The sequence below is a fragment of the Phyllopteryx taeniolatus genome, chromosome 21 (genome assembly GCF_024500385.1).
Source record: "Phyllopteryx taeniolatus isolate TA_2022b chromosome 21, UOR_Ptae_1.2, whole genome shotgun sequence".
NCBI lineage: Eukaryota > Metazoa > Chordata > Actinopteri > Syngnathiformes > Syngnathidae > Phyllopteryx > Phyllopteryx taeniolatus.
In genome coordinates, this window is record NC_084522.1 from 5668853 (window position 1) to 5694338 (window position 25486).

At 40.0% G+C, this 25486-nt stretch overlaps 1 protein-coding gene across 3 annotated transcripts in view; it reads right to left on the reverse strand.

The window, feature by feature from the left end:
* The window catches only part of csmd2 (CUB and Sushi multiple domains 2), a 152395-nt gene that overhangs the window by 116621 nt on the left and 10288 nt on the right, over positions 1-25486 (reverse strand). For all 3 annotated transcript variants that reach the window (XM_061760174.1, XM_061760173.1, XM_061760175.1), the window contains exons 2-3: positions 20553-20769; positions 4388-4500 (exon numbers count right to left, since the gene is read on the reverse strand). In XM_061760174.1, the coding sequence (XP_061616158.1) occupies positions 4388-4500; positions 20553-20769 (330 nt within the window). The remainder of the gene's footprint in view (positions 1-4387; positions 4501-20552; positions 20770-25486) is intronic.

Sequence of the window (25486 nt, forward strand, 5' to 3'; positions counted from 1 at the left end):
AATGAAAATATCTATCCTCCACAGGAGATGTTGCCGCTGAATGACATTAAGCCTTCAGAACAAACATGCATGTACATTGTTACACAAAGAAAGGGCATATGGCTGCTGGGTCGTCACTGATCTTTTGGGATGTATTATGATCATTTGTTCATTGTTTCTGTTTATTCTTAACTAATATTTCATGCTGCAGGGTAATAGTCACATTTGATCTTGGTGGACTATAGTGTTTTAAGCGAATATAAAGTACTCATTTATGAGAAAGCGATTTTTTTTAACATTTTTCCTGAAACTCGGAAGTACCATCTCTCATGTATTCCCTTTTAATAAAGATTTGGCTTCCTTAATAATCTGTGCATACGTCCCTATGGATTGGACATAGAAGATTAAGATGGGATGATTTGAGTGACAATTTAACCGCATCACACATTCATTTGGAAAATGTCTTAAAAGGAGTGAAATATTTTCATCATGGGGATAACCTGGACCAGCCTTGACTTTCTCTCACACCACTCCTCTCCTCTGAATATCACTCCAAAATATCATTAATAAGATAATGCATGCGCAAGAAAAAAATTAAAAAAATAAAAATTAGTGATATAAAAATAAGAAATGACTTCATTATACAGTAGACTGCTTCAGTCGTGCAGCAATGTTTGTTTATTTATGCATTTCCTCTTTGGCTGACCCAGTTGGGAGGCGCATTGTCTATGCAGCTGACGAAAGACAACGTCTGGAACACACAACTCGATAATCATCACCTCACTTCGGGGAGCGCTCTTTAGGAAAGAGTAATCTTGTATCCGAGACCCGCAAGATGAGAGGGGAATCAGGAGGGAAAAGAAAAAGAAATGGAGTGCACTTGGACAAAAAGTAATAAACAGTACCCAAAAGATATCAAAAGAAACTTCAAAATTCCCCTCTGTCCATTATCCACTTTCTCTCTAGTGACTGATTAAACATGAGTAAATAGTTTATAAAGAGATGGAAGAGGGAGATGACAAGAAATATGAAGGTTGTCATGGTGATCAGAGATTCTTGAGTGGTCTCAGCCATTACAGAGGATTGGGGGCTAGTTTACCACGTATTACTTGGTCTTATTGATGTGTTGGCTGAAAATAACGGGTATCTAATACAGACTAGATAAGCTTAGACCTAAATCGTGGTTGGGAAGCAGACACCCAAAGAGACAGCTTGCCAGACAAGACAGACAATCACATTTATTGTGAAAATGAGGCGCATACAGTGAGTGAACACGTGTGCATGTGCGCACAAGTGTGAGTCAACACAACACATGCTCCTCTATAAGATACACACATATGTGTAAAAGTATAACCAGACTTGCAACCCAAAATGAGTTTCAATATGTACTAGTGGGCCAAATATAATGAGCTGGTGCTACAAATGCTCAAAAACAAGCATGGCTTTTGTTTTGTAATCCAATCAGAGTTGTCAATTGAAGACCATTTTCTCTTGTACTGCAAAAGCGCAAGTGATATTATTGGACATAATCAGAAACGGAAGTGAAAACACCATAACCCTTGGAAATAACCTTGCATGGAGAAAAGTTATATGAAACTGTAATGCATTATGGATAATGCCCACTTATACAAATTAGCCATTCTTTACTTTTTATGACATACATTATGCAAATATTAAGTCGCCGTTAAGTAAATATAACATACAGAATGTCATAGTTAGCCCTGCTTCCAGAGGGAGTGTAGGAGGGGAAATGAACTTCAGCACAGTCTAAACAGCCCTTTCATGAACCTGCGCTAACACTTGCGATTGTAAAACTTTGCTAATGACGACTGTTTACCATACAATTATTTATTCCAAGTGAGCAACACTGACCTGCAAAATTTTATTTTATTGTTTTAATATATTTATACATCACTACTCACGTAATTGTGAACCACAGAACAGGAACCAGAAATGTTTAGTCATCCTCACATATTTTTTAATCCCTCGTTTATTGCGGGGTTTTTTGTTCCAGACCAATTAGTGTTACCACAGTTGCGACCACATTTTTTCCAATTACTATATACAATGATATATAATAATAATATATATTTTAAATATAAAATACATATTTTAAAGCTGCATGAACCTTTACAGGCTCTTATTAATCTTCTTCACACTCCTAATAACCTCTACCATACTCTTATAAACACTTTCTATACTCTTAAACGCCTTTTAAAAACTTAAACATACATGAATGAATATTCGTACAGTTACTGTACACTATGTGCATTTTATTCCTTGTAATATGTGTTGCGATTTGAATATGAAAAAAACCCCAAAAAAAACATCCACATTGCACTGTAGGTGAACCGGGATATAGCGATGGATTACTGTACCTAAATAATGTATACTTTACCTTCGACTTAACTTGACAGTCTGGTTGTGGTATAACCAAATCAGTGATGTACTGTTGCTTGTCAGAATAAATAATCCATTTAAGGGTTGCAAACTAATAATGATTTTTTTGATTTTATTATAGAGCTGGATGAATGCCAATTATGTCCTGAATGAAATGAGATGTTGAAAACAAATGACACAAACTCATTCATAGTTTAACACTATAACTCGACAAACTATCGACAGTCGATGACTCATGATAGATGAAACTTTTGGTTGCTGGCTCTTTGCCTCTGAAATACACCTCTTGGAACTGGGAACTAATCACAACGAAGCAGAAAAGAGGCTCAAATCCAGTGTCCTCTGGTCAAGCTGGCTTCTTGGAACTAGAGACACAAAGCGACATTTCAACAACTCACTTCTTATGGTCTTAAGTGGGATTTACACTGCAGGTCCAAGTGCTCACTCCCAATGCTAGTACTATATCCATTTAACTCTTTATTTACACATTCATTTCAAGCGACACATATTCAATATAACTGTGTTTACATTCACAGAACACATGCAACATCCCACATACACACCCGCTCAAATTTTATGAAAATATCTACACAAACGTCAACACCGGGCAATAACAGCATGGAAGTAACCAATAATGAAAAACTCATACAAATATTAAACATTACATACGATTTGCTTAAATGATGTTAACCTTACCATTACTCCCCCAGCTACCGATAATTACACCACTATTGCACAGTGCCATATTTAGAACATTAAATATGGTCTCTACCTTTGTTGTTGTTGTTTACTGTGGATTTACAGCTGGTGTATTTTTACGTGTTCTTTTCTGTAATTTGGCAAGACATATTGGTGTATACGTGTCAGATGGGTTATGTTGATGACGACATGCCACATTTGGAAAAAGGCGACAATCTGCGGATAGCCATTTCCATGTGGTTTATTTTTGTTCTCTTTAACAAAATGTAATTGTGTCGCTTGAGCCATGCATCGCAGCTCCAGCCTTAGTGCACTGTAGCGTTGTCTAATAGCGAACTTGCTGAAATCAAGTCAAATGTCACATACAATAACTGCAAACAAATGAAAGAAAGGTAACTGGAGATATCTTTTGTGGATTTCAACAGGGAAAACTTCAGAAAAGACGAAGCTGTAAATTGTTAAATTAGCCATATACCTGGATACACAACTCACAAAAATAGGCTCAAAGGGTAAATGGGCACATTAATACGCACATTATTTTAGCCCTAACCCTAACCCTTTGCATATGCATTACATGTTAAAACTCTATAAACATGTTTGTTGTAAGATTTTGTAAGAAAAGATACGAGAAAAATGTGGCTATTCCGTTCCGGTCTTTGTTGAAAGCAAACATGAGACCAGTTGCACCCCAACGGAATAAACATTTTCTTTGCTCCTCAGTTTCACGCAGTCACGCAATGTGGTCTCAAAGCCTCCTCTGTGGATTGACACTGCTCCATTGAGCCACATCCCGATATTGTGTTCACGGTACCTCAAAAAGACTGACAATCCTTCTGTCAGGTAATTAGCCTAATTAGTCGACTCACTCATCTTCCCCTCCCCTCCCTGGGTTCGCTGTTGCATCGGCACAGGCCTGAGGTGTGCATTCATTAATATTATTAGAACATGGGTCATAAAGTATCCCGTGTCACCGTGATGAAGCCTCACATCCTGTTCTGTGAAGGAAGCGATAATAACCCGGCGAGATCGAATGGTTTTGAATGAAAGTACGCAACAACCCGGGTACTTTATTGCACACTGCTAATCAGTCATGTCTGAAGATTCTCAGTCACGTCGGTCGTCCTCGAAGGAGGCTTCAACAAAGGACATCTCATCCTAATGTTTTCCTTGACAAGCCATCCTCAGATAATCTTTTTCTGCCCTTGGAGAGAGTATTTTCTCCCTTTTAGCACCATCTCTTACGAGCGGTCACCTGGATGATATATGGCATCGTTTTGTGTTCTAATGGGAACATATGAAAGAACCTTACCTTCATAGGATGCTTTAAATCCCTGGCCGCTCACTGCGTAGTCAGATAGCAGCCACAAAGTGAGTCTGGAGCCTGTGCTTACAATGGGTGATGGCAGCTGGAACCCAGTTAACCTGCAAACAAATGAACAGAGGAGGACAATAACAATCAGACGCAAAAAATCAACAACAGGGTTGGCTGCAAGGTCACGTATTTGGCCAGCTGCTTCATGACAGCATTCAGGGCTAACTCCTTTTTTTTTTTCTTTGTGTCTGTTTTTAATAAGGTCCTGAATCATCGAGAAGCAATTTCAAATGACAACTCCTCAAGACAGAGGAGCTCCATAGATTTTTCTCCATCAGCACAGACTGAGGGACCGCAATCATGCAGTAAATCAAACACCGTGTAAGAATGAGCAAACAGTTGAGTAGACAAACATAAAACTGCCAGCCCCTGAGTCAACAAACATCCCTAATAACCACACAGAACATTTTAGATGTGGGAGTTAACTGGAAAAGAAAATATGTTTGCAATATAGGGAGAGAAGCAGAGTACATATACAGGAACATGGTTGGGAAAATGGAAAATACTGCATGCATGTGAAAAAAGGCGACATTTCCTCCATTGGAGTGTGACAGTTTCAACACAGACCGGCGATATGCATTACATATCAAGTTGAGCAGGGGAAAGTTGAGAAAATACACTCATGCGTAAAGGTGAGGACACAATTATGTATTTGTTTGGTTGGTTGTACTTCGTACTCAGTAAATAAGAATTATTAACAAATGGATAATTAATATCATGACATGGTGAGTGAAGCTATCACACAAGGTGAAACGTAGAGAATCATTGCTCATAATTTTTGCTTCATCTCAAAGGAGATGTATAATACTATGATAAGTAATATAACGTCTGAAGTGGCAAAACTAAAATGTGGCTGCTGCAACAACAATAGATTCCTGTATTAATATGTTCTGTGTCTTGCTTGTATTCTTTCTTTTTACTTGTTTTGCTCGAGTTCCTAGAATAAATATATAACGTTTATGAGTCCTTTATGACGTCTTGTGATTTTATTGAATTGTGCATTGCTTTGCTGTGCTAAAAGTCCGCTGTGTGAAATTTAGAAAACAGAAATTGAATATTATATTTCAATAATTAGTTTTAATTAGTGTGCATTGTCGTGGAAAAGCCAATCGGTGTGTTTTTACTGAGACTATTCCCTTTATAGCAACTTAGAGGGCAGATCCTAGTCTCTTTAGGTTTAGGCTAGACTGTATATGATGATGATATGGTTATAATTGTTTAATGCAGATGCTATTTTGAAGCTTGGTTATTAAAATGCATGTACACATACAGTACTGACATAACATGGGCATTGTTATCCTGATTACACAGATAGTATGGGGAAGGAGGCGGGAGCAGCATCTGTGCCAGTCACGCTAGATACATTCATAAAAATCATTCACAAGGTCGAAATGTGGACACCTTTTATTCAGGGAGGAGCAGGCGCTCACCGAAACAAACCTGCCTCCATCTTGGGCAATCCATCCCAAAGCTCTCCGCAGGAAGGCAGATCTCATTTTCCAACACAGTCTTCCAGCTCTGCTGTCATAAATAGCAGCGGGGGACATCATTCTTACCCTTTCACCATAAACCACGCACCTTTGTATGACAGGTGGACCCATCATGGCGCACGCACACCCTGTTTATCATACATGAAATATCAAATATTAATTTATTTGTGTAGTTTTCATATTTTCATGGGCTTACTCGAGATACGGTAGGCTACTGCCTTTTTATTGATGTGTCATTGTTATTGTCTTATATAGCAATCCATCCTTCTGTTGTTAATAAGGACACGATTCACGATCTTGGCTAATAATACAAATTCACAAACATAATTTGCAATCTAAATGCGATGCAACGTTATCATAAAACTACTGCACAACACCAACACCGAGCCCAAGCAGTGAAGCATAATGGTGGCAGCCTCATTGTTCCGGGTTCTTTTTCCTCCAGACTTCTCCAGACATTTTATTTATTTATTTATTTTTTAATAGATAAAACACACTTGAACTTGTTTTTCATCAAACCACATCTTGCTGTGAAAACCATTGACCAGCCTGATCCCTTTCTGCATAAAAACATTCTTTGTTTTAGCCAACCCCCCCTCCCCCCTCCGCACCCCATTTTTTGGGGTGTTTACTTTAATTAGCATTTTTATCGTTGCATGTATACATTTCCCTCAAAATCTCCTAGCACCCCTATGTTTTATGTCTTGCTGAGAGGTTCCCCAGTGTTTCACTTAGTAGCACTTTGGATATGAGAAAGAACACAAGAAGTAAGAGGAAGATGAATCAGTACCAAAAAGACATGAAGATGCATAATTTTACTCCTCACGGTAGGGTGTAGCAGCTATATAATGGGACATGTGTTCATGCAAATAGACCTTTTGCTGACCACAAATTGAATTGGAAGGCAGCCATCTTAGTTCAGCAGCGCACTGCGGGGTAAGAGGGGGATGATACGGAGCATGGAGGAGGTAACTAAAAGGGAGAGGATTGCTGATGCATCAAAGTCAAGATCAATCTGGCACGAGCCGGACACCGCCCCCGAATCATTTACGGCCGACAAAACAAAAGTGGACACCATGTAAAAACACAAAGAAGCTGGCTCGACAAGAGAAAGGAGATTAAAGACTGCGATGTGATTATGGATTGTGGACATATGGCGCATGCTGACTGCATGGTTGCAGATTGCCCGCCACCGAGGTGGAGATGTGCGGCATGATTGCAACTGAGAGGCACAAAACATCGGCCCTAAATCACAGCTATCACAAGTGTGTGGCGAATAGATGGCTGCAGGATGAAAGATGGCAAGAAGGGAGAGGAAGTATTTCGTTAGGAAAAGCGAATGACATCCTGCTTGCACAAAATTGAGACCCAGGCCTGTAATGTACCTCGGTTTTTGGGCCACGGTTCGGTACATTTACAGTAGGTGTTTTGTAAATGGAGAGAACTTTTTTTCTCTCTCAAAATGATCTCTTACTTATCTGTACAATATGTAGTGTACTGAATAATATAACTTATTTCAAGTTAACCGTTATTTAAAGACAACAGTTTCAGATGGTAAACTTCCTCCTATTCCTGGTTTGTGCTTGTTTTTTCTTTCGGGACATGTTTTATCAAGCAAGAAAATAACAGTCAGTAGTTTTCACTCCCTCATCTTGCATTCAACGATGAAACCGTAATAAATTCACAAAGGAGATTTGAATGAAGTCAGTATGCGCATCTCTCAAATCCTAAACTCATGCCAGTGGTTTTGCGTTCTTAACCCTGTCCGGGAGCTGCCTTTTGAAGCTGGATAAAGGTTATAATGCAAAGTGGACTCCAAAGCAGAAAAAACGCAATTTACAAGTATCAGGATGTAGTCCCGTGCTGAGCGCACCCAACGGTACTCAGTTTCACCAAAATAATTCGACCCCCCATAGTAAATTACAGAAGAAGAGAAGAGAACGTGCTGTTGATATCATGAGTTGTATCAGAATTACAAGTTGTTGTTTTTTTTATTGTTTTTTTTTAAGCCAAATAAAAACATATACTGTTGCTTTAAGAATTGAGGTCAACATATGTAAAACCAGATGTTGTTTCTATTGAATGCAAGGCTCGATGAATCCTTCCTTAGTATGCATGCATTAATCAGCAACGTATGATTCAAATGCATGCGTGTGTGTGTGTAGGTGTGTGTGTGTGTAAGGATAGAGTCTATTAAGAGAAAGTTTCCACTTGACTGGCTTCGGCTTCATCTCAACGAGAAGCCTCTGCTTCCAATTATCCCGCCGCCACCCATGGGATGGAGGAAAGACAGACGGACCGAGAGGACACATGATGACAGCGGCGGAGGAAGAAACACCGGAGAAATGGTAATAATGAGGGCTTAGCGACGTTGTGCTACAGCTATTTGGAGGACAGGCATGTCGAGGGTCCAGCCATGAGGAAATGAATCTTGATTTCCTTCATTAAGCACCGCGGCTACTTTAGATTTGAACACCTTCTCTCGTACATGCACGCAATGGCACAGTTTGACTCATTTGAACGCCTCAGTGTGAGCATGTTTGTGATCTACCTTGTAAATATTTGCACTTTGACGGTTGTAAACAGACAAAGACTGAAGGAGGTCATCTACCCTTTAATGTCATTGCTCAGCCTGTGTGTGTGTTTGTGTGTGTGTGTGTGTGTGTGCTCTCAGGATGGAAAGAACAGAGTGCTGAAACAGCTGATTTTCCAGCAACGAGAGCGGTATAGCAGAGGAAAAATAGAAAAATACATAGAGCGGCAGGATTTTGGTGGCCAAGTGGAAAGGAAGGTATTATCCAATAAATGATCGGTGAGATGAGACACAGGGATACAGAGTGATAAGTGTGTATTTTCTGTGGATCTGTGTTTGTGCGCAGCTATAGATTTGGGGAGGTCTGGGAGAGAGTGTAGTCCATTGTGCTGTGCACAAACTCTCAGTCGAAGAGCTTCCAAAAACAATAGATGGATAGGTTGGTGCTTCACTCATCCAGTGAGGGAAATTAAATTCCATATTTGATACCCTGAACGTCTGACTGTAAGGCAGTAACCTGTGGTTTCTTCCAGCCAATGGTTTGGTTTCCTCCGGACAACTTCGGGAGCAGGCGCAGCAAGTTTAGGAAAAAAGATTACTGATAAAATTGTGTGCGCTATTATTCACATGCAAAAACGAATTCCCGCGTTATAAAATGAAAATTAGACATATTTATTTTTAAAGGCGTGAGGTACGTAAAAAAAAAAAAAAAGTAAAAAAAAATAAAAGACGAAGCTAAAGTTCAGTTTGAGTGCATTTTTGTGTGACTCATCTTAAGCTCTACACTTGACTGCAACTGTTGGAGGTTAGACTTAATTCACGCAACCTAATTACTGCAGTTTATAGGAAGAAATTCACAACCAATTAGTCTGGCTTTCTTTTGGCCCTTCTTTATCCTCTCACATCAGGGCAACTGTAATATATCAAGTCACTATGCCCAAGGCTGGGATCTTATTCAATTATTTCTATTCTTTTCTATTGAATAAGAAAACTTAAGCAAATATGTTGAGACTAATCTTTTATGGTCCTGTAGGGTGTTAATGAGTTTCCATTGTTGAAATTGTTAATTTCTTTTTATTTTGGTGCCGCTCATGATCAAACTCAAGAAGTCCGGAGGGCACGCGGATCATACAACAAAGGGGAATTTTATCATAGCTGGAGGCAAGTGGAATTTGTAAACCTCATGCACAGCTCCCTAGCCATTCCACAACTCATCAATGTTTCAAACAACTTTTCCCAAAAAGATTGGGCTTTCTTTCTCTCTCCATCAAGAGCGGCATTGCACGCAGAAGCTCGTAAATATTCATAACTGCGTGACATCACAAGGTGTTTGCGCCGAGCGGCAAGCGCCTGGTGAGTCTCTCCGATGTCACTGAAGCGCAGTGCTGATGGTGAGATAATCAACCGCAGTCAGCGCCCACTGAGAGACGAACCGCTGTGAAAGTCATTAACGAACTAGTTTCTCCAGAGTGAAGAAGGGAGGGGGGATGTCGGGGATCGAAGTTGGGGGAAAAAAAGCAAAGTGAAGGCAAATGTGAGACAAAGCGAGTCAAGGTGTGACATTACAGCTGGTGTAGTTTACCAACAAGTGAATTGTTAGCAAAAGACTTTGTTCATCTATGTGGAAACACACTACGGAGTATTTGCCATTTGCTCAGCAGAATGGTTAAAGTCATCAGCGGCTGAATTAATGGACTCATAACGCGCATGCCAGTGAGTGGAAGGGTTACAGACGACTGCACACAAATGGCACAGCTCCACCAGAGATAACTTCTCCATGGAGTCTTTAATTAGATGCCTCCCTCCGTCTCATCATAATTCTTCTAAATTAAAGTTGCAATTATGGACAGTTTTCATCATCATGCCATTCACATTCATTTCCTGCAGAATTATGCAGCATCTTGAACTTGAATTTCCCTTGGGATTAAAAGTAGTGACCTGTCCGTCCGTCTGTCCATCATCCATCATCCATCCATCCATCTATTCAGCTATTCATTTGTCCATCCAATCCTCCATCATTCATCCATTCCGCCATCTATCCATCTTTTCATCCATCCATCAATTCATCCATCCATCCATTATCCTTTCAACTGTCCATCAATTTTGTCATCTATCCATCCTTTATAACAGGTATCAATGCCCAGAATTAATGATTTATTTGAAGGATAAATGACGCACGCACGTACCCACACACACAAACCGGAGAATCAGCTGGTCAGTGGCGTGTGGTTTCCTCGCAGGGTATCTGCATTCCATTCTGTATTTGTTCAGCACAACATGTGCCTTTAAGGTAACATCTACAGCATATGGTCTAAGTTTACGTGAGACTATTAAATGAGACATGCTGTGCTTTTGTCTTGATAACATGCCTGTGACAGGCTTTCATCAAAATACTCCAAAGATTTTTAAGTACAGTACTTTACACTATCACAATCTATTTTTACAGACTGTTTTAGAAAGGCCATCCTGTCTCGTGCAAATATGCCACTGCTCACCCTGCCGGCTACCACTGGTCAACGCCAGAACACTTTTGTTACCAAGACAACGGGGTTGGAGATAGGGGTAGCTATTTTTTAAGCCTAAAAAAGGGAATGTGAACCATGTGGTAGCCCCAATAAGTCACCAAATGGCCAATTTACACTTGTCCAATTAATGCAGCGGACATATTATTTCTTATTTAGTTTTGGTATTTTTAGGTTTACTCTTGCTTTACAATTAAGAATGTTAACATGTTATAAAGAAATGCTTGTAGAGTGAATAAAGGTTTTATGATGGTGACAGTTTGGCCCTGGAATAAATCATTTACAGCTACATTATTTCCCAGTGCATTTCTCAGATCTTAGCTGTTGGTTAATTATCTACATACTTTAAGTGCATTACTGTGCACATGAAAGCCTATTAATTTCTTGTAAGAACATGCTCAAATAATACAACAATAATGTGAAAAAGGCATATGCCTTGACAGTATGCATTATCTGGAATTAAAAAAAAACAAAAAAAAAAACATCAGTACAGAATCAATAAACATGCAGACTAAACATTTCATTTCATGTTCCGTTCCACTTATCGTCACTAGGTTCGTAGGCAAATGAAATGAGATGACGTTCACATGTATGGAGCTTTTTTCCCCACACCAATCACCTTGCAATAAACCTCAGGGGAAAAACAATTTAGGGGGAAGTAACATTGATTGAATGTCGCATGACTCGTATCAGCAGGTAAATGACGAAGCTCACGATAGAGATATGCCGAGAGATATGCCATCCGTTTTTTTCAGTATTGCCTGGGCGTCAGTCAGTGCATCAGTGGAGAGCGAATATAATATATGATGATTCATCAAGTGAACAAGGTGGGAAAATGAAGACAATACAGAGTCAACTAAAAGTAAAGAGACAACAGGCAAGAAGCATGGATGAAGAACAGCTGTTGTGCATTCAAACTAATAAGTAAACTATGTTGGGCTTTTTATCATATGTATTTAACACAAAATGATGCAATAAAACTGCCACATGTTGCACTTGGACCCAATGCAAAAAAGATCCCACTGATGATATGATGGTGTGTGTAGCGTGATAAGGTTTTGTGAACGATTTGGAATAGACTTAAAGATGTTTTTTGTTGTTGTTGGTTCAAATATTTATTTTGTTAACAGAACGTGCAAATTTCTTTCTCACCACGGACCTGATTTAAGCATGAAGCAGGCTTTATTGCCACATACTAGTATGTCACCAAATCACAAACGTAATGGAGCCTTTTGGCTTTTGAGCTGATGAATGTGTGAACCCCACGTCTTTCAAGTCTCCAACTCAGCACGATGCCACAAATCCATATTTTGAATTCCACAGTTAGGATCCTGCACGCTGTGATGTTCAGTTTCACTTCACAGGGGGACGCCAATAATAGACTCCAAACAAGGTTGGGCATAAAATCTGATTATCCAGCAGGGATAAGAGGGAAACAGTGACCGATGGGGTGCCCGAGCAATGCTATTTACTTTTGGAGCGGGGCACTTCTTTGGTTCCACGGGCGTCGCCGATCAAACAGCAGAAGAAGAAAGGAGACAGCAAATTAAATGAGGATGAGAAAGGGGAGCTGAGCATACTTACGTATGCCATGAAACCAAAAACTGGTGCTAACCTTTAATTTGGTAAAGGTGCTCCCCCCAAAAAACACAAAAAAAAATCCAAGGTTTGATTAACAAGTCTCTCCTTTAGAGCTCTAAACTTCTTCATCGCTTCACAATGCATCTTTTGTGGCTCAGTCGAGATAATCTGATCCATTTTAGTCCTCAACTTCTCCACGTGCCGCTTTTCGGAATGTAAATAGAGCTCTTGGAATTATTTGTTGTAGAGTTATTCAAAATCCTTGCTATGTTTGCTACAGAATATGCTGTATTAATCTTGACCTCGGTCTCCCCAAAAGTGTCTTAATTACATGCCAGACATATCCTTTGGACACAGTTTAGCCAAATGGGTGTATTGGCAGAGTCATTATACTTGAACCATTATCACATTTCACAAGGTGTTTGGATCACTAATTAGGAGGATATGCTCGATGTTTCAGAGAGCAGAGAAAGGCAAAAGGATGAAATCAAATGGAAAAACGTGAATGCTACACTGAAAAGGGTGGGTGGCAGGGACACAAGACATGCTAGAAAATATGAAAGGTTTTGCAAAAGCAGTGAAACAAATGGTTCACCCACTCATCCCAGAGACAAGAGCTTATCGAGATACATACGTTTAAAATAATGTTTTATTATTGTATATAATAAGAATGGCTGTACACTGGATTACATACAGTACAGTTAAGCTTTTAATAAACATCCTATTGATTTTATTCTATTATAATTGAGACATTCCTGCATATATTAGTGATGGCAACAATAATTCATGAATCAATCGATACTTCAAGTGTGTGGTGAATTGTGTGGAACTGACTTTTGATTAATCGTGTCTTGAAACAATTGACTGCTCTACTCGGCTGCAACAGTTTTTTTCTCTGAAAAGAGTTGGTCTATACTGGATACAGCTTCAATACCAAATCACATATGTAGTTAAGTCAAAGAAGTAAATATGCTCTAACCTTTTACGATTAGTTGCAGAAAGAATTGCATGAATCATTTTTGCATTATTAAATGGAATTACAAGGGGTAAAATGCTAAGTAAAGTTACTTGGAGATGGTATTTTTTTTTGTTTGTAAAGCGTTTTCGCGTTTTCAGGGTTGAGGGTTTTGAGGCTTACTGTATAATTCACAGTGTCATCTTCCTTTAACTTATGAAAGTCGACCCCTTAGGTCGCAGATAACGACTTATCCTTAAAGGGTAATACAGCATGTTCGTTCTTTAATCGCCGCAAGAAAACATTTTCTTTCTTGCTGCAGCTGAAGTGCGTCCCGTGATAACGTTTAATAGGCCCGGGGACGGGAAGACGTCAATAGCAATACGCACAATGAGGCGCGCACGGGATGTGGCGTGTAAATTCAGAGCCATCAATCTGATTATTTCTGTAATCTGAGCCCAGTAATTCTGTCTCACAAGTGAGCTGGCACCGATAAATCTCTACTTCATTTCGCTTTTCTTCCCTACTGTGAGAAGATGAAAAACAAACTATCACTCTTACCCCACCCCTCTGTTTTCAGCGGCCTGCCGCTAAAGCTGGCGTTGATAAGTGGTAGCCTTTCCATTAACATCCCGAGCTCAAAGGAACCATAAAAATCCAATAGTCTGTGTTTGTGTGTGTGTGTGTTAATGTTGTGTGACTGGTTATACGAGCTGCTGTTTTTGTATGGGTGTGTGTGTGTATGGGAAAAAAATATATTTATATACAATTAATGATTCATCAATACCGATATTGGTATCTCCAGTACGTGAACACCAATACCACTTCTGCCTGACAAAAAACCTTTAGGGAAAGAAGCCATACCAGCGGTGTGGAAAAATTTAAGGTAAACATAAATGGCAACTTTTAGCCGAGTGAGGCAGCCACCCCACAAACTGTCGCCTGCTCCCCTTCGCGCTGGTGGGCCCTGACAGAACCAGCTGCGCTCCCCTCACCAAGCGGTGACAGAGACAGCCGGGTCGATCGGGCGGGGCGCTGCAGCGTGACGCCTCAAGTAACGTAAAGAGAGTAAAATTACAAAAATTGTCCTGCGAGTTTGAATCTATAACTTGTGGTATTCTCAAGAAGCAGTCATTTATTTTTACTCAATTTATATTGTAGTCAACACACTGAGATTATATGGAATCCTTTGTGTATATCCACCAGACTACGTTCTTCGTCTTTTGTTTCGTCTTTGTCTCTTATCTCCTGGATGTGCTCATCTTATATAGTGTTCAGAACGAGACACCGCATAACAGAATGGCCTTGTTTTATGTGAAATGTGTGGAAATACTGTTAGAAAAATAAGAAGTCGGATGTTGAAATATGAGTCATGACAGGCTGTTGCTCATTTTACAATTGGAAGACGTAATGGGATTTGGTACACAAATGTAAGTGCTTGTACTCAGTCTAGAAAAAAATGGTATTGGTGCATCCCTACGTACAATACATGTAATCACGCAGAAACATGTATGGATGCAGAAAGATTGTACCTCAGACACAGACATACACACGATAGCTCTTCATGTAATTTAAAATATAGTTTGTACCCACTTCTGGAAAATGCTCATGCAGCGTGCGATGCAGACTCACAATGCCAAGGCGCACATGCAAACACACGTTCAGCACCTGTGCATCAGTGTTTACATACGGAGGTCGTTTTCCAAAGTGTGTGCCGTGAGAGATTAATGGCCAAGGCCTTTGCCAGGGTATAATTATAGCTCAGGCAAGTCTTCAGGCAGCAAGTGTAATACGTCACCCCGCTTCTTCACCCTGATCTGTCGACACAGGCTCTTTATAACCTGGCATCATCGAGTGACATATTGCATCCCCAGGAACATAGTCGTGTATTAAAGAATACAATCACATTAAGTTCCATAGGAGAAAAGAAAGAGGAAGCCATGTCATCGTTATCATTGAGACACTATTGACTTTACCTCTTTGGTCATTAACACAATCATCAAAAATATTAATAAAGAATGCTGGAGGAGTGTGGTTAAAAAAGAAAAGTAATTTCACTGATAGCGGTAGGTAATGCATGTTTACGTTGAGGCTGTTTCCATGAAAATCTGCAGAATTGTATATATTGGGCCCACGCTGTGAAAATTTTGTTTTTATTCCAATAACCGATACATTTCTTCAGTTTGTCGGCTGGCTGGGATGGCCCACAACCTCGCCGGCATCCCCTATGACAAACACACCAAGTATCTATTTCTCCCACATGCTCACACAAGCTCTTATTTTGACAGGCTGCACTCAAAAAGCTGAAGGTTGACTGGCGTGTCGATGCTGCTCCCAGCACCATGCGCAAGTCATCCTTATTTAGGTCCATTCCAGTCTGTGGGCTAAAAATATGTCACTTCCAATGACACCGCTGCCTCCTCTTTGCCACTCCACACCCCAAACAGACCAGGACCTTCCTCTTAGTCACTCATCTCCGAGAGGAACACGTGCTTTGCCATTGTTATGGACATTGTCAACAATCCAAACAATCACTAATAGATAGATAGATTTTCTATTCCCTTACGATTTTTTATACACAATCCAGAACACCTAACCATCTACAGTATATCAAGCGCGATGAAAATAAGTCTGCAATTACAAAGATAATAATTCATTTCTAATAAATAAAACTAAAACAATGGAAACATTGATTTCATGTATGAAGGGAAATGGGAATATCATTAGGCATCTTCTACTTCTGTTTCGCTGCATAGTATTTATTTCTAAATTTCCAACTTCTAACAACTATCTGCTTCCATGATGTCTGTTTTCAGCAGCAGTTGGATGAAGTGCTTCTGCTGCAGACTGACTCATGTGTTTTCTGAGGTGGCACTGTGACTCACAATGCCATTGCTGCAGGATAAAACCCACGCCAGGGAGTACGAGCAGGAGTGCAAACATTCATATTTCACTTCCTTACGAAGGCAACATAGCAGACGTTTCAGCGCGTCAGTTGTAAGTGACTACTGTTGTGGGGTCATGTGAGCACTTATGGGGACAAATGTCAAATGTGAGTCATTGTCTCGGTTTGCCACGATGCGAGACATCAGGGTCACAGTAGCCAAAGTGTGTCTGTGTGTGAAGTCGCCATGGGGACAAGACCTCTGATGTTGTAGTCCAAGCGACAGATAAAAGGTGTCGGAGACCTTCTTGTCTATTTAGTGACAGTCGCTTTAGTGTGACTGTGATAGCTTCTGTCACTCCAGCCTTTTCACGGGCCTACTCTGCTGTACACTGCAATACTTTCCTGGACTGTGTATTCCCAGTGAGATCAATATTGCTGTGACTTTAAAGTCACAACATTTATGCAAGGTCCAATTGCTTAATATTAATTAATTCATATTCATCTGAATTGATATGTACGTCAAGTACGTTTCTCAACGGGTATTGCCCAGCTTGTCTGTCCAATTTGGGTTTGTAAACCACCGTAATGATTAACAGATCCCTGCAGAGGGCAGTGTTGCATCACTTAGGATTTGAGATCAGCACGGCTTTTAGGTTGAAGATAAAGATCAGGGGGTGAATTTGGTCTTGTCACGTCAATTATGATGGACAGAAATGTCAACACATTGGAAGTCGGTCAAGTTTAGACACCTCACACTGGAACAGATTAAGTATACGTTTGGTATAAACTGAGTATTTGTCGCTGTAGGTAGTTAAAAGTGTGTGTTGTGATTGTGAGAAAAGATGACGCAGTTCATTGAGTGACTGACAAACGGCACGTAAAAAACTAATGTTCAACGTTCAACTCCAGCCATGCGGTGGAGCAGAGTTTCTCACTATCATTCTCTATTTTTTCTTAATACATTATTATTTTACTATCAATAGCCCTTTCTCAGTCTTGTTGTTGTTGTTTTATAGTTTGAGGTGTCACAAAACATGGCGTCAAAGTCAACGTTCCGCTTGCCATCTTCTTTTTTAACGAAAAGCTAATTTTCTCTGCTTTTTTTGTCCAAAAACTGTGTTTTTGGTGAAACCAACCCATGTTCTTCTGCTAAGTATGAGGAAGGTAGAAACAAACTTTTTTTCCCAGGTAAAAGAAGACTCACTTTTTCAGCAGGATCAGTGCTTACGTTGTCGTAGAACACAATATTCTCTTTTTCTTGAGACATCAGGCAAAATGATGTTAAAAAATGCTGTCAATGTGGGGAACTCAGCAAGCTAGTTAGTTAAGCAAGTTAAATAGTATACCCAAATTTCTCTGTTGTCATCTCTTTGCTACTCACAGCCCCAAGGGGACATATTAGCATCTGGTGACCGCTATGATATATTGCGATTTATGACAGAGCATTACAGTCTTTACTTCTGACAGCGTCTCTCAGCATTCACAGGGAATGTCTACGTAAATTTAAAATTTCTATAATTTTAATACGAGGGACGCACTACAATACTCATTGTCAACTACTTTCAATTTAAACAAATGTGTGTAAACTTAATCCAAACCAACAAACAGCACGCAGAACACTAGCAAAGGCTTTAAAAGAGCTTTAGGGATACGGTGCAGATTGGATTGAGAGCGTGACAGACAATTTACAGAAAAGGACACATGAGAGATGGAAAGAAAATTATATGTGGCACCTATAGGAAATGAGAGGCACAAGAAGGGCAGCGAAATTATCCTACTTGAATGTTTTGATTGTATGGAAGTATAATGGTAGGGTGTGAAGGTGAAATAAATAATTTGTAACGCCACTTGAGTGGGTTAGTGCAAAGCCCTAAACAACTTGGCTATTTGCTCACCGCACCATGACGCTTGAGAAAAGCAAATGTTCTCACGCTCCTCATTCAGGAATCGGCATTTTGCTCTCCTTTTGAAATTCACAATAAATGACCTCATTCACACAGACCTGCAAAAACTGAAACCCAATAACTTATAGCTGACCGTGAAACTTCGCACAGAAACACTTCATTCATGGCATTTACACCAAAGTTTGTCCTCATGCAATCATCTTTTAAAATACCCTGCCAAGGTGCGGATATACTATTTTACAGTTGTTTCCGCAGTGCCTCAATAGATAATCCACCTGGATATCTATGAAGGTTTCTATCTATTAGGTTTGCGCTCTGCTTAGTGTGATTCTTGCTTGGAAAGTTGCCAGCAGAACCCATGATTCTGCTCTGATATGAACCCAACCAAAAGCTTCCGTGATTTACTTGCAGACTAAAACTAATGTGATGGTTTTGCACAAATGAAAATATGTATGTATAAAGACCCAGTGTGCCCTATAAGCTGCACAGTACAGCAAAAAGCATGACATGGGAGACAAACCGGGGAGCCATACAGCTGAGTGACTACTGGTTCAATGCAGGGAGAAAAAAAGGCCAACAATTCCGAAGTCTCTGCGCACCAAATCGATGTGTAGAGGGCCTCAATCTGCAAACCTTTGAAAGCTGTTTAGACTGAGACTGCGGAACACTTTCTCCCACTGGAGTTTCCATCCATAACAAACTGAAGAGGTCGAAACAGGAAAAGTGCTAAGGACAACAGCATGGCACAAATCCATAATGTCTTTCTTCTCAAATTCCTTGGGTTCCAGCCGAGCCAGCCAGCAAAGGCAACAGTGGCACAGAGTGAGAGGAGGAAGGCGAAAGAGAGCAGGGAAACACTGAGTTCCACTGTGAACCAAAACATTGTTAGAACTGAGAAGATACATTTTTCCTTGCAAGTTTTCTAGATGGCTCGAATAACATGTAACGTTTCGAGCCACTGTGGTGGAGAGGAAAAAAAAAACATCCACATTATTATTCTCATGGCCCTGATCAGGTGAGGAAATGGACTCCCATTTGAAATAATGCATGTACATCATGTACTGTCAGGTCTGCAGGCAATAATACCGCAAATAGCATTAGTATGTCAGTGAATAGTAGGTCTGTGGGTGCATCTCATAATTGCAGCTAATACGGGTAAAATACAGGTAATGCAGCATAGGGCTTTTGTCAGCTTTTGAATTTGTGGGTGTAATGATGTTTCAAATGTGAGCCTACATACAGCAGTTTGGCACCAAGCTTTTAGTGCTTTCACACATTTTAGTCTTTTCACCTAATCGGCTCTGCAAGTCGCAGTTACGAACCTTCGAATTTGGGAGGACGAGATGAAAATGGAGAGGTGTGCATATATGGGTCGAAACATGAATAATGCGACATATGTTTATTCATCTGGACAAGGATTTTTTTTGTTTTCTTTTGCAAAAATAATGCATTAACAAAAATGCTGAAAAGCTTTAAGTTTGTGTGCCTCATGCAAGCATCTTTTTTAAAATAAATGATCTTAATCAAATGTTTACAAGGTGATCTTTTATTATCGTTTTCACGCTGTAAAAAAAATATTTTAGCTTTGGCAGTATGAATTGATCTTGGCATCCAGTTTCAAACTAATTACATTTTCAAATAAATGAAATGACAAATGAGGGTGCAAAAACAAAACAATGAAAACAGAGAATTGGGTCTACATAATTTAATTTGGGAAAGGTTTACCTCAGTTTGTTTTTGTTCCTCTTCTTTTTTGTTTCCTTTTTGTGTTTGTTTTTGTTCAGGATCGAAAACCAGAGGGTCAAAGGCAAAGCCTGCAGATACAGTATCTACTCCTCCCACTCCTCGGATTTCAGTCATCCCTTCCCTAATCCCAAAACTCTTTAGTAAACAAGCATAATTTTGCAGTGGACCTTTTAAGTGAACCAATTATAGTTACTTATGAAAGAATACATTAATGTATTGTTTTTCTCTACATGCACCCATGGTCAGTAGCAATTAAGGGTCTTAATTTAGTCATCTTCAAATATGACTAATGGATCCCCCTGCTTTTTACATCTGTTAAAAGTGTTTTTTATTAGGTTTGCATTAGTATCAGATCTCAGCAACTAAGCAGGTAATCATCCAACCATAACCTGGAAAATAAGTCACCTTAAAGTCTCAAACATCTCACGTCACTGACTTAGAATAAATAATTATTTATAACGGTAATAACTTCAATTGTAGCTACCTTGTCCGCAGGTTCCCGGGACTGGATGGCCCGTCATAAATGGACAAGATGTCAAAGTCTTCCTCCAGGGCAAAGCCTTGAAACACCAGCTGTATCCGGTTGTGCTCAGCTGCCACAATCACCCACGTGCAGTTGGCATAGTTGGGATAACCGTAAGGGTAGCCGGGGCTCTCTATCGTCCCATTGGAACTGTGTAGTGTGTAGCTACAGTTCTGAGCTGGAAAGAGAAAAAGGACAGGTTTTAAAAAGTGTATTACACAAGTGTAGACAGCTAGCATCATATGCAGTAACTATCATTATTCTGATCTGAGAAAAAGGCCTCCACTTTATTAACAAAGCAATAGCACTTCCATTATGTCAAAGTTTCACTTTCTACATTAGTAGTAGATTTACACATAAATGCATGACATGTCTCGAGGAGGGAGCATAACAGCACAGAAGAAATGTACCGGTACATACATAATGTACATAATGTAGTACAATAAATAAATAAACTGAAAAGAAATGTAGAGATTGGGTTTTCATCAAGTTCGATTGGGGAAATATTGCAACTATATTTTCCGCAGCTCACATTCACTGAGTTGTAATTTGTGTCTAAATGCATTCATGTGAACATTTTATTTTTATTTTTTTACCATACTGATAATGACCACTTTGTCATTAAGTTGGTCAAGTTTACAGTATCTTTTGTAAAATAACATACACGTTATGTTTAAACATGAAGTGTTTGTAGCTTTAAAAAAGTCCTTATATGATTATATTTTGCATGCAAAGCATGTTAACGTGTGGTCACGGGTGCACAGTGGACGCTGCAGTCAGTAGATATCATCCCTGCTGGACTAAATTAGAATGTCACGCAAGAAGCATGCTATTAATAAATATTAAATCTCTCTCTTTTTGTTTGCTGAAGCCACATCCCTAAATCATTATGCAGACTGCATAAAATGGAATTAGAAGAGAATAATTGGAGGGCATCTGTTATCTGTAGAGCTGACATTATTCAAATGGAACAAACAAACACAAAATACGGATTTGATCTTTGTTTTGTTTCTCCTGAAGATCCACCAAAACCTGCATTCTTGTTTGCTGCAAACTAATGCACATACAAATCAAAACCATTTGACAGCCAAGACGAAAAAAATATCAAGCAACTACACTTTGATTTAAACCAATAATATATATACTATAATTACTGTATATCCAAGTGGTGGATTTACAGAGGACATGCAAGCTACGGAATTCTGTTCTGTGATATTGTTTGCTTGTAGTGTATTTGACAGAACTTTCCAAAAGTTTTGAAATTTAGAATTTTGAAAACTTTATTCTGTAGAATAGAAAGCACATAAACACACACACCCATACACAATCGAAAGCAGTGCAGAAAGGTTTGATGGACATCAGCAGCTCATGCAATACAATAGCACATCGGTGCCAGTTTGTGTATCATGCCACCGTTGAATTCCTAGGGAAAGCCCCTGGGAATTAAAGAGTGGCTTGCGAAAAGAACAAGCAGGAGACAATCAGACATCTTCTTTTGAGGCACTGCGCATGTGCCTGACCCCATCCAAAAGCTGCCTAATGTGTGTGAAATGCATTTTAGGTGTAGAAAGCTGCACCCAACTGCTGGAATCTGCTGCCGTTTTAATTCTTTCTTCAGAAAGCTTCTTTATTAATATAAAATGTAATTAAAAATAACCAATTTGAGTTCGGTTATTGTGAGATAACCATGCAAAGGTATTTCTCTTCATATAACCAACCGCCTCTCATTTAACAAGAAAAAAAAACCACAAAGAAATCAATCAGCATTTTTTTTTTCATTAAAGCTTTGAAATGGGCCCAGCAAGTCAGAAGCTACCCTCCCATTAGCATCAGGTCAATATTAATATCCACGTAAAACCTCCACATCCACCTCTACCTTATTTTTATACACCCAGTTAGGTCAGTAAGCTCCCTTCATTATGAGCTTCCATCAGGCCAATCCATTGCGCATACAAGCAGCCTGATGGAGGATCGAATGGGGTCAGATTAGGCAGAGAATCTCTTGTAAACAGTCAATAGGAGATTCAGGTGTGAATGACAAAACATAACCTGTGAACTGAAGGCGAACGCATTTCTAATCATCTGTTATAATAAGTATATGAATATTATGTTGTGGTAAAAATTCCAGAGAGAAGAGTGTAACAGAAATCCAATTTGGGTATATATGACAATGGCGTGTATTTGCTAGCACGAGATTGGTTAGGCTGCATATGTTCTCACAGGTTTCAGAAAAATGAAAAAGGATCATAAAGATATTTCAAAGCATGATGATTCATGCGGCGGCGCGGTGGATGACTGGTTAGCACATCTGCCTCACAGTTCTGGCCTGTGTGCACGTTTGCATGTTCTCCCGTGCCTGGGTGGGTTTTCTCTGGACACTCCGGTTTCGTCCCACATCCCAAAAACATGCATGGTGGTAGGTTGATTGAGGTCTCTAAATTGCCCGTAGGTGTGAATGTGAGTGCAAATGGTTGTTTGTTTCTATGTGCCCTGCGATTGGTTGGTGACCGGTTCGGGGTGTACTCCGCCTCCCGCGTGAAGATAGCTGGGATAGGCTCCAGCAGCCCCCGACCCTAGTGAGGTTAAGCGGTAAAGAAAATGGATGGATGGATGATTCATGCCAAGTGGCCAATTTTAGAATCAATGCTGACACACAATGTTGGCTTAAAGAGGAGGTAAGTGCTTTTAAAGTGGTTGCTTGCTCACTTATTTGAAGTCAAGAACTTTTCTTTTCTCCTGAGAAGTCAACACTTGATGAACGACTTCATACGGTGAATAGAAAAAAAACTATTTTGAATAATATACAACACCGATTACTTGCAAGAGTTCTATTGGTGACACGGAGAACTATGTGGCTAGTACATCTGCCACAGAGTCAAGAAGTTCTGGGTTTGAATCTGGGTTCGGATAATTTCTGTAGTGTTTGCACGCTCTCCCCCACAGATTGTGACCCTGAAGAGGATTGCTATTTTGAATTAATAAACTCATATTTGCAAAGTCCTTTTTTCCATTTCTTGTCCCATTGATTATCCTCTTTAAGTCAAAATTCGTCCAGGGTATAATTTTAGGTATATGTAGACTGTAATTATCCTCATTATGAGTCAGCTTGAGAGGAACAGCATCCGTGACTGTTTTCTGGTTTAGTGTGTAAATAATATATTTTAGAAAATGTTTTTTTTTTCTGTGTGTTAAATGTAAACTGAGGCATCACAATGCTACTCTGTGTTGCTTTGAAAGCTTAGAGGCTTTGATTAACAGGACCAGTTCTTGGGGCATCCATGAATAATTGAAACTTCACCTGAGGTGCATTATGAAATTAGATGTTGGAGGCTGGTGACCTACACTGAAGCTCCTCAGTGTAGATTCAAAGGGAAGCGCCTGGCCGCCAGTCAGCCCTCGTAATATGCCAGTAAGCGAAGTCTGGCTGCGTTGCAGAGTAAAATGTCATCGTTTCTCGAGTTGCAAAAACGCTGCTTCAGCGACCGGTGCTAGGGGAACAATGTGTTTGGATTGTTCACATTGTAGTGCGAATGTGAACTTTCAACAGATAGCGAGCGGTGTTTATCATTCACAGTGTTGGTCTCTGCGCCGCAGGCTACTCCGCAGCTGGCACTAAACTTCTCCAGTCTGCACGCTGCCAAATGGGCGCACAGGGAGAGGTGTGACCTTGCCTGAGAAGCACTCCGGGCCTTTACTTGTATGTTTATTATGTGTGCGAGAAGAGCTATAGTGTTTGCTTGACAGCGTGCTGCGACACTTTGAGGAATTTACGCGCCCTGTGCTGCACTACCGTACGTGAGGACACAGTGAAGGAGAGAGGGAGCAGAGGAGAGCGAGGGTGTGATGGGAGGCAAAAGGTCTCCAAAATCGTAGAATTTCGCGGACATGGAAGCGGGAGGTTGTATGAAGAGACAAATCTGTAGGCAATAAAAAAGTGGCAGACTGGAAGAAATGAAAGTGGAAGGACAGCGTTTGTGTGTGTGTGTGTGTGTGTGAAGGTCAGCAGGGGGAAGAACAATGTCCAGCAAGAAAGAGTATATAGAAAAAGAGGAAAACACAGACAAGGGTATCTGTGTTGTGCTGCTAATGAGGTCACAGGTGAGCAGTGTGAGATTTGCAGCAAGACTGCAGTTTGAGATCGGATCTTAGAGGTCTATTGGAAGGTACTGGAAGACGATGGCACGTGATATAACTGTCCTGTCTCTTTGTTGATGTTACATGGAAAAAAAAAGAAAACTTTCGACAGCATGCACACACCTACATGAGCTTTTATGACATCCTAGTCAAGATCCATTGGCGTTTACAATGGCGCCGTGATTTATAAATTAAATTTGTTCTGACACCGTTAATCCATTCCAGCCCTTGTGCTCCCTCTTGGGCAGTATAATACATTCATCCAGACATAACAAAGAAGAGTTCCATAACTGAGTGACTCAGCGGGGTGCAGTAACAGTAGTCATTTTCGCAGAGGATAAAGAATATATTCCTGCCGTTCCTGCACCGTTTATGTTCAAATATCCATTGTTTAAAGTATTATAACATCACCACATAGATGCTATTCGCCGGTCCGTCTACGGCGTTTTACATTGTGTGTTAGGATTAAGCTAGCGGACATTTGAACTGATGTGGTTGCACATCGAACTCATTCAGGCATGCCTTTATAAGCCTTGCTTTGTGCACTGGAGCCCAGTCGCACTGGAACAGAAAGCAGCCTCACTCACTCAAAAGTGCAAAAAATAAAGCATTAAATTGTACAAAAGTGTCTTCAGAAGAGTTCTCTTCACTGGATCTAAGTGGGAACCCCACAAAAACAGCCATTTATCTCCTCACTAAACTTACTGGGCACAATGCACAGGCGTTACATTCTCCTGGTCAAGGACAAAATTTGTCTATTA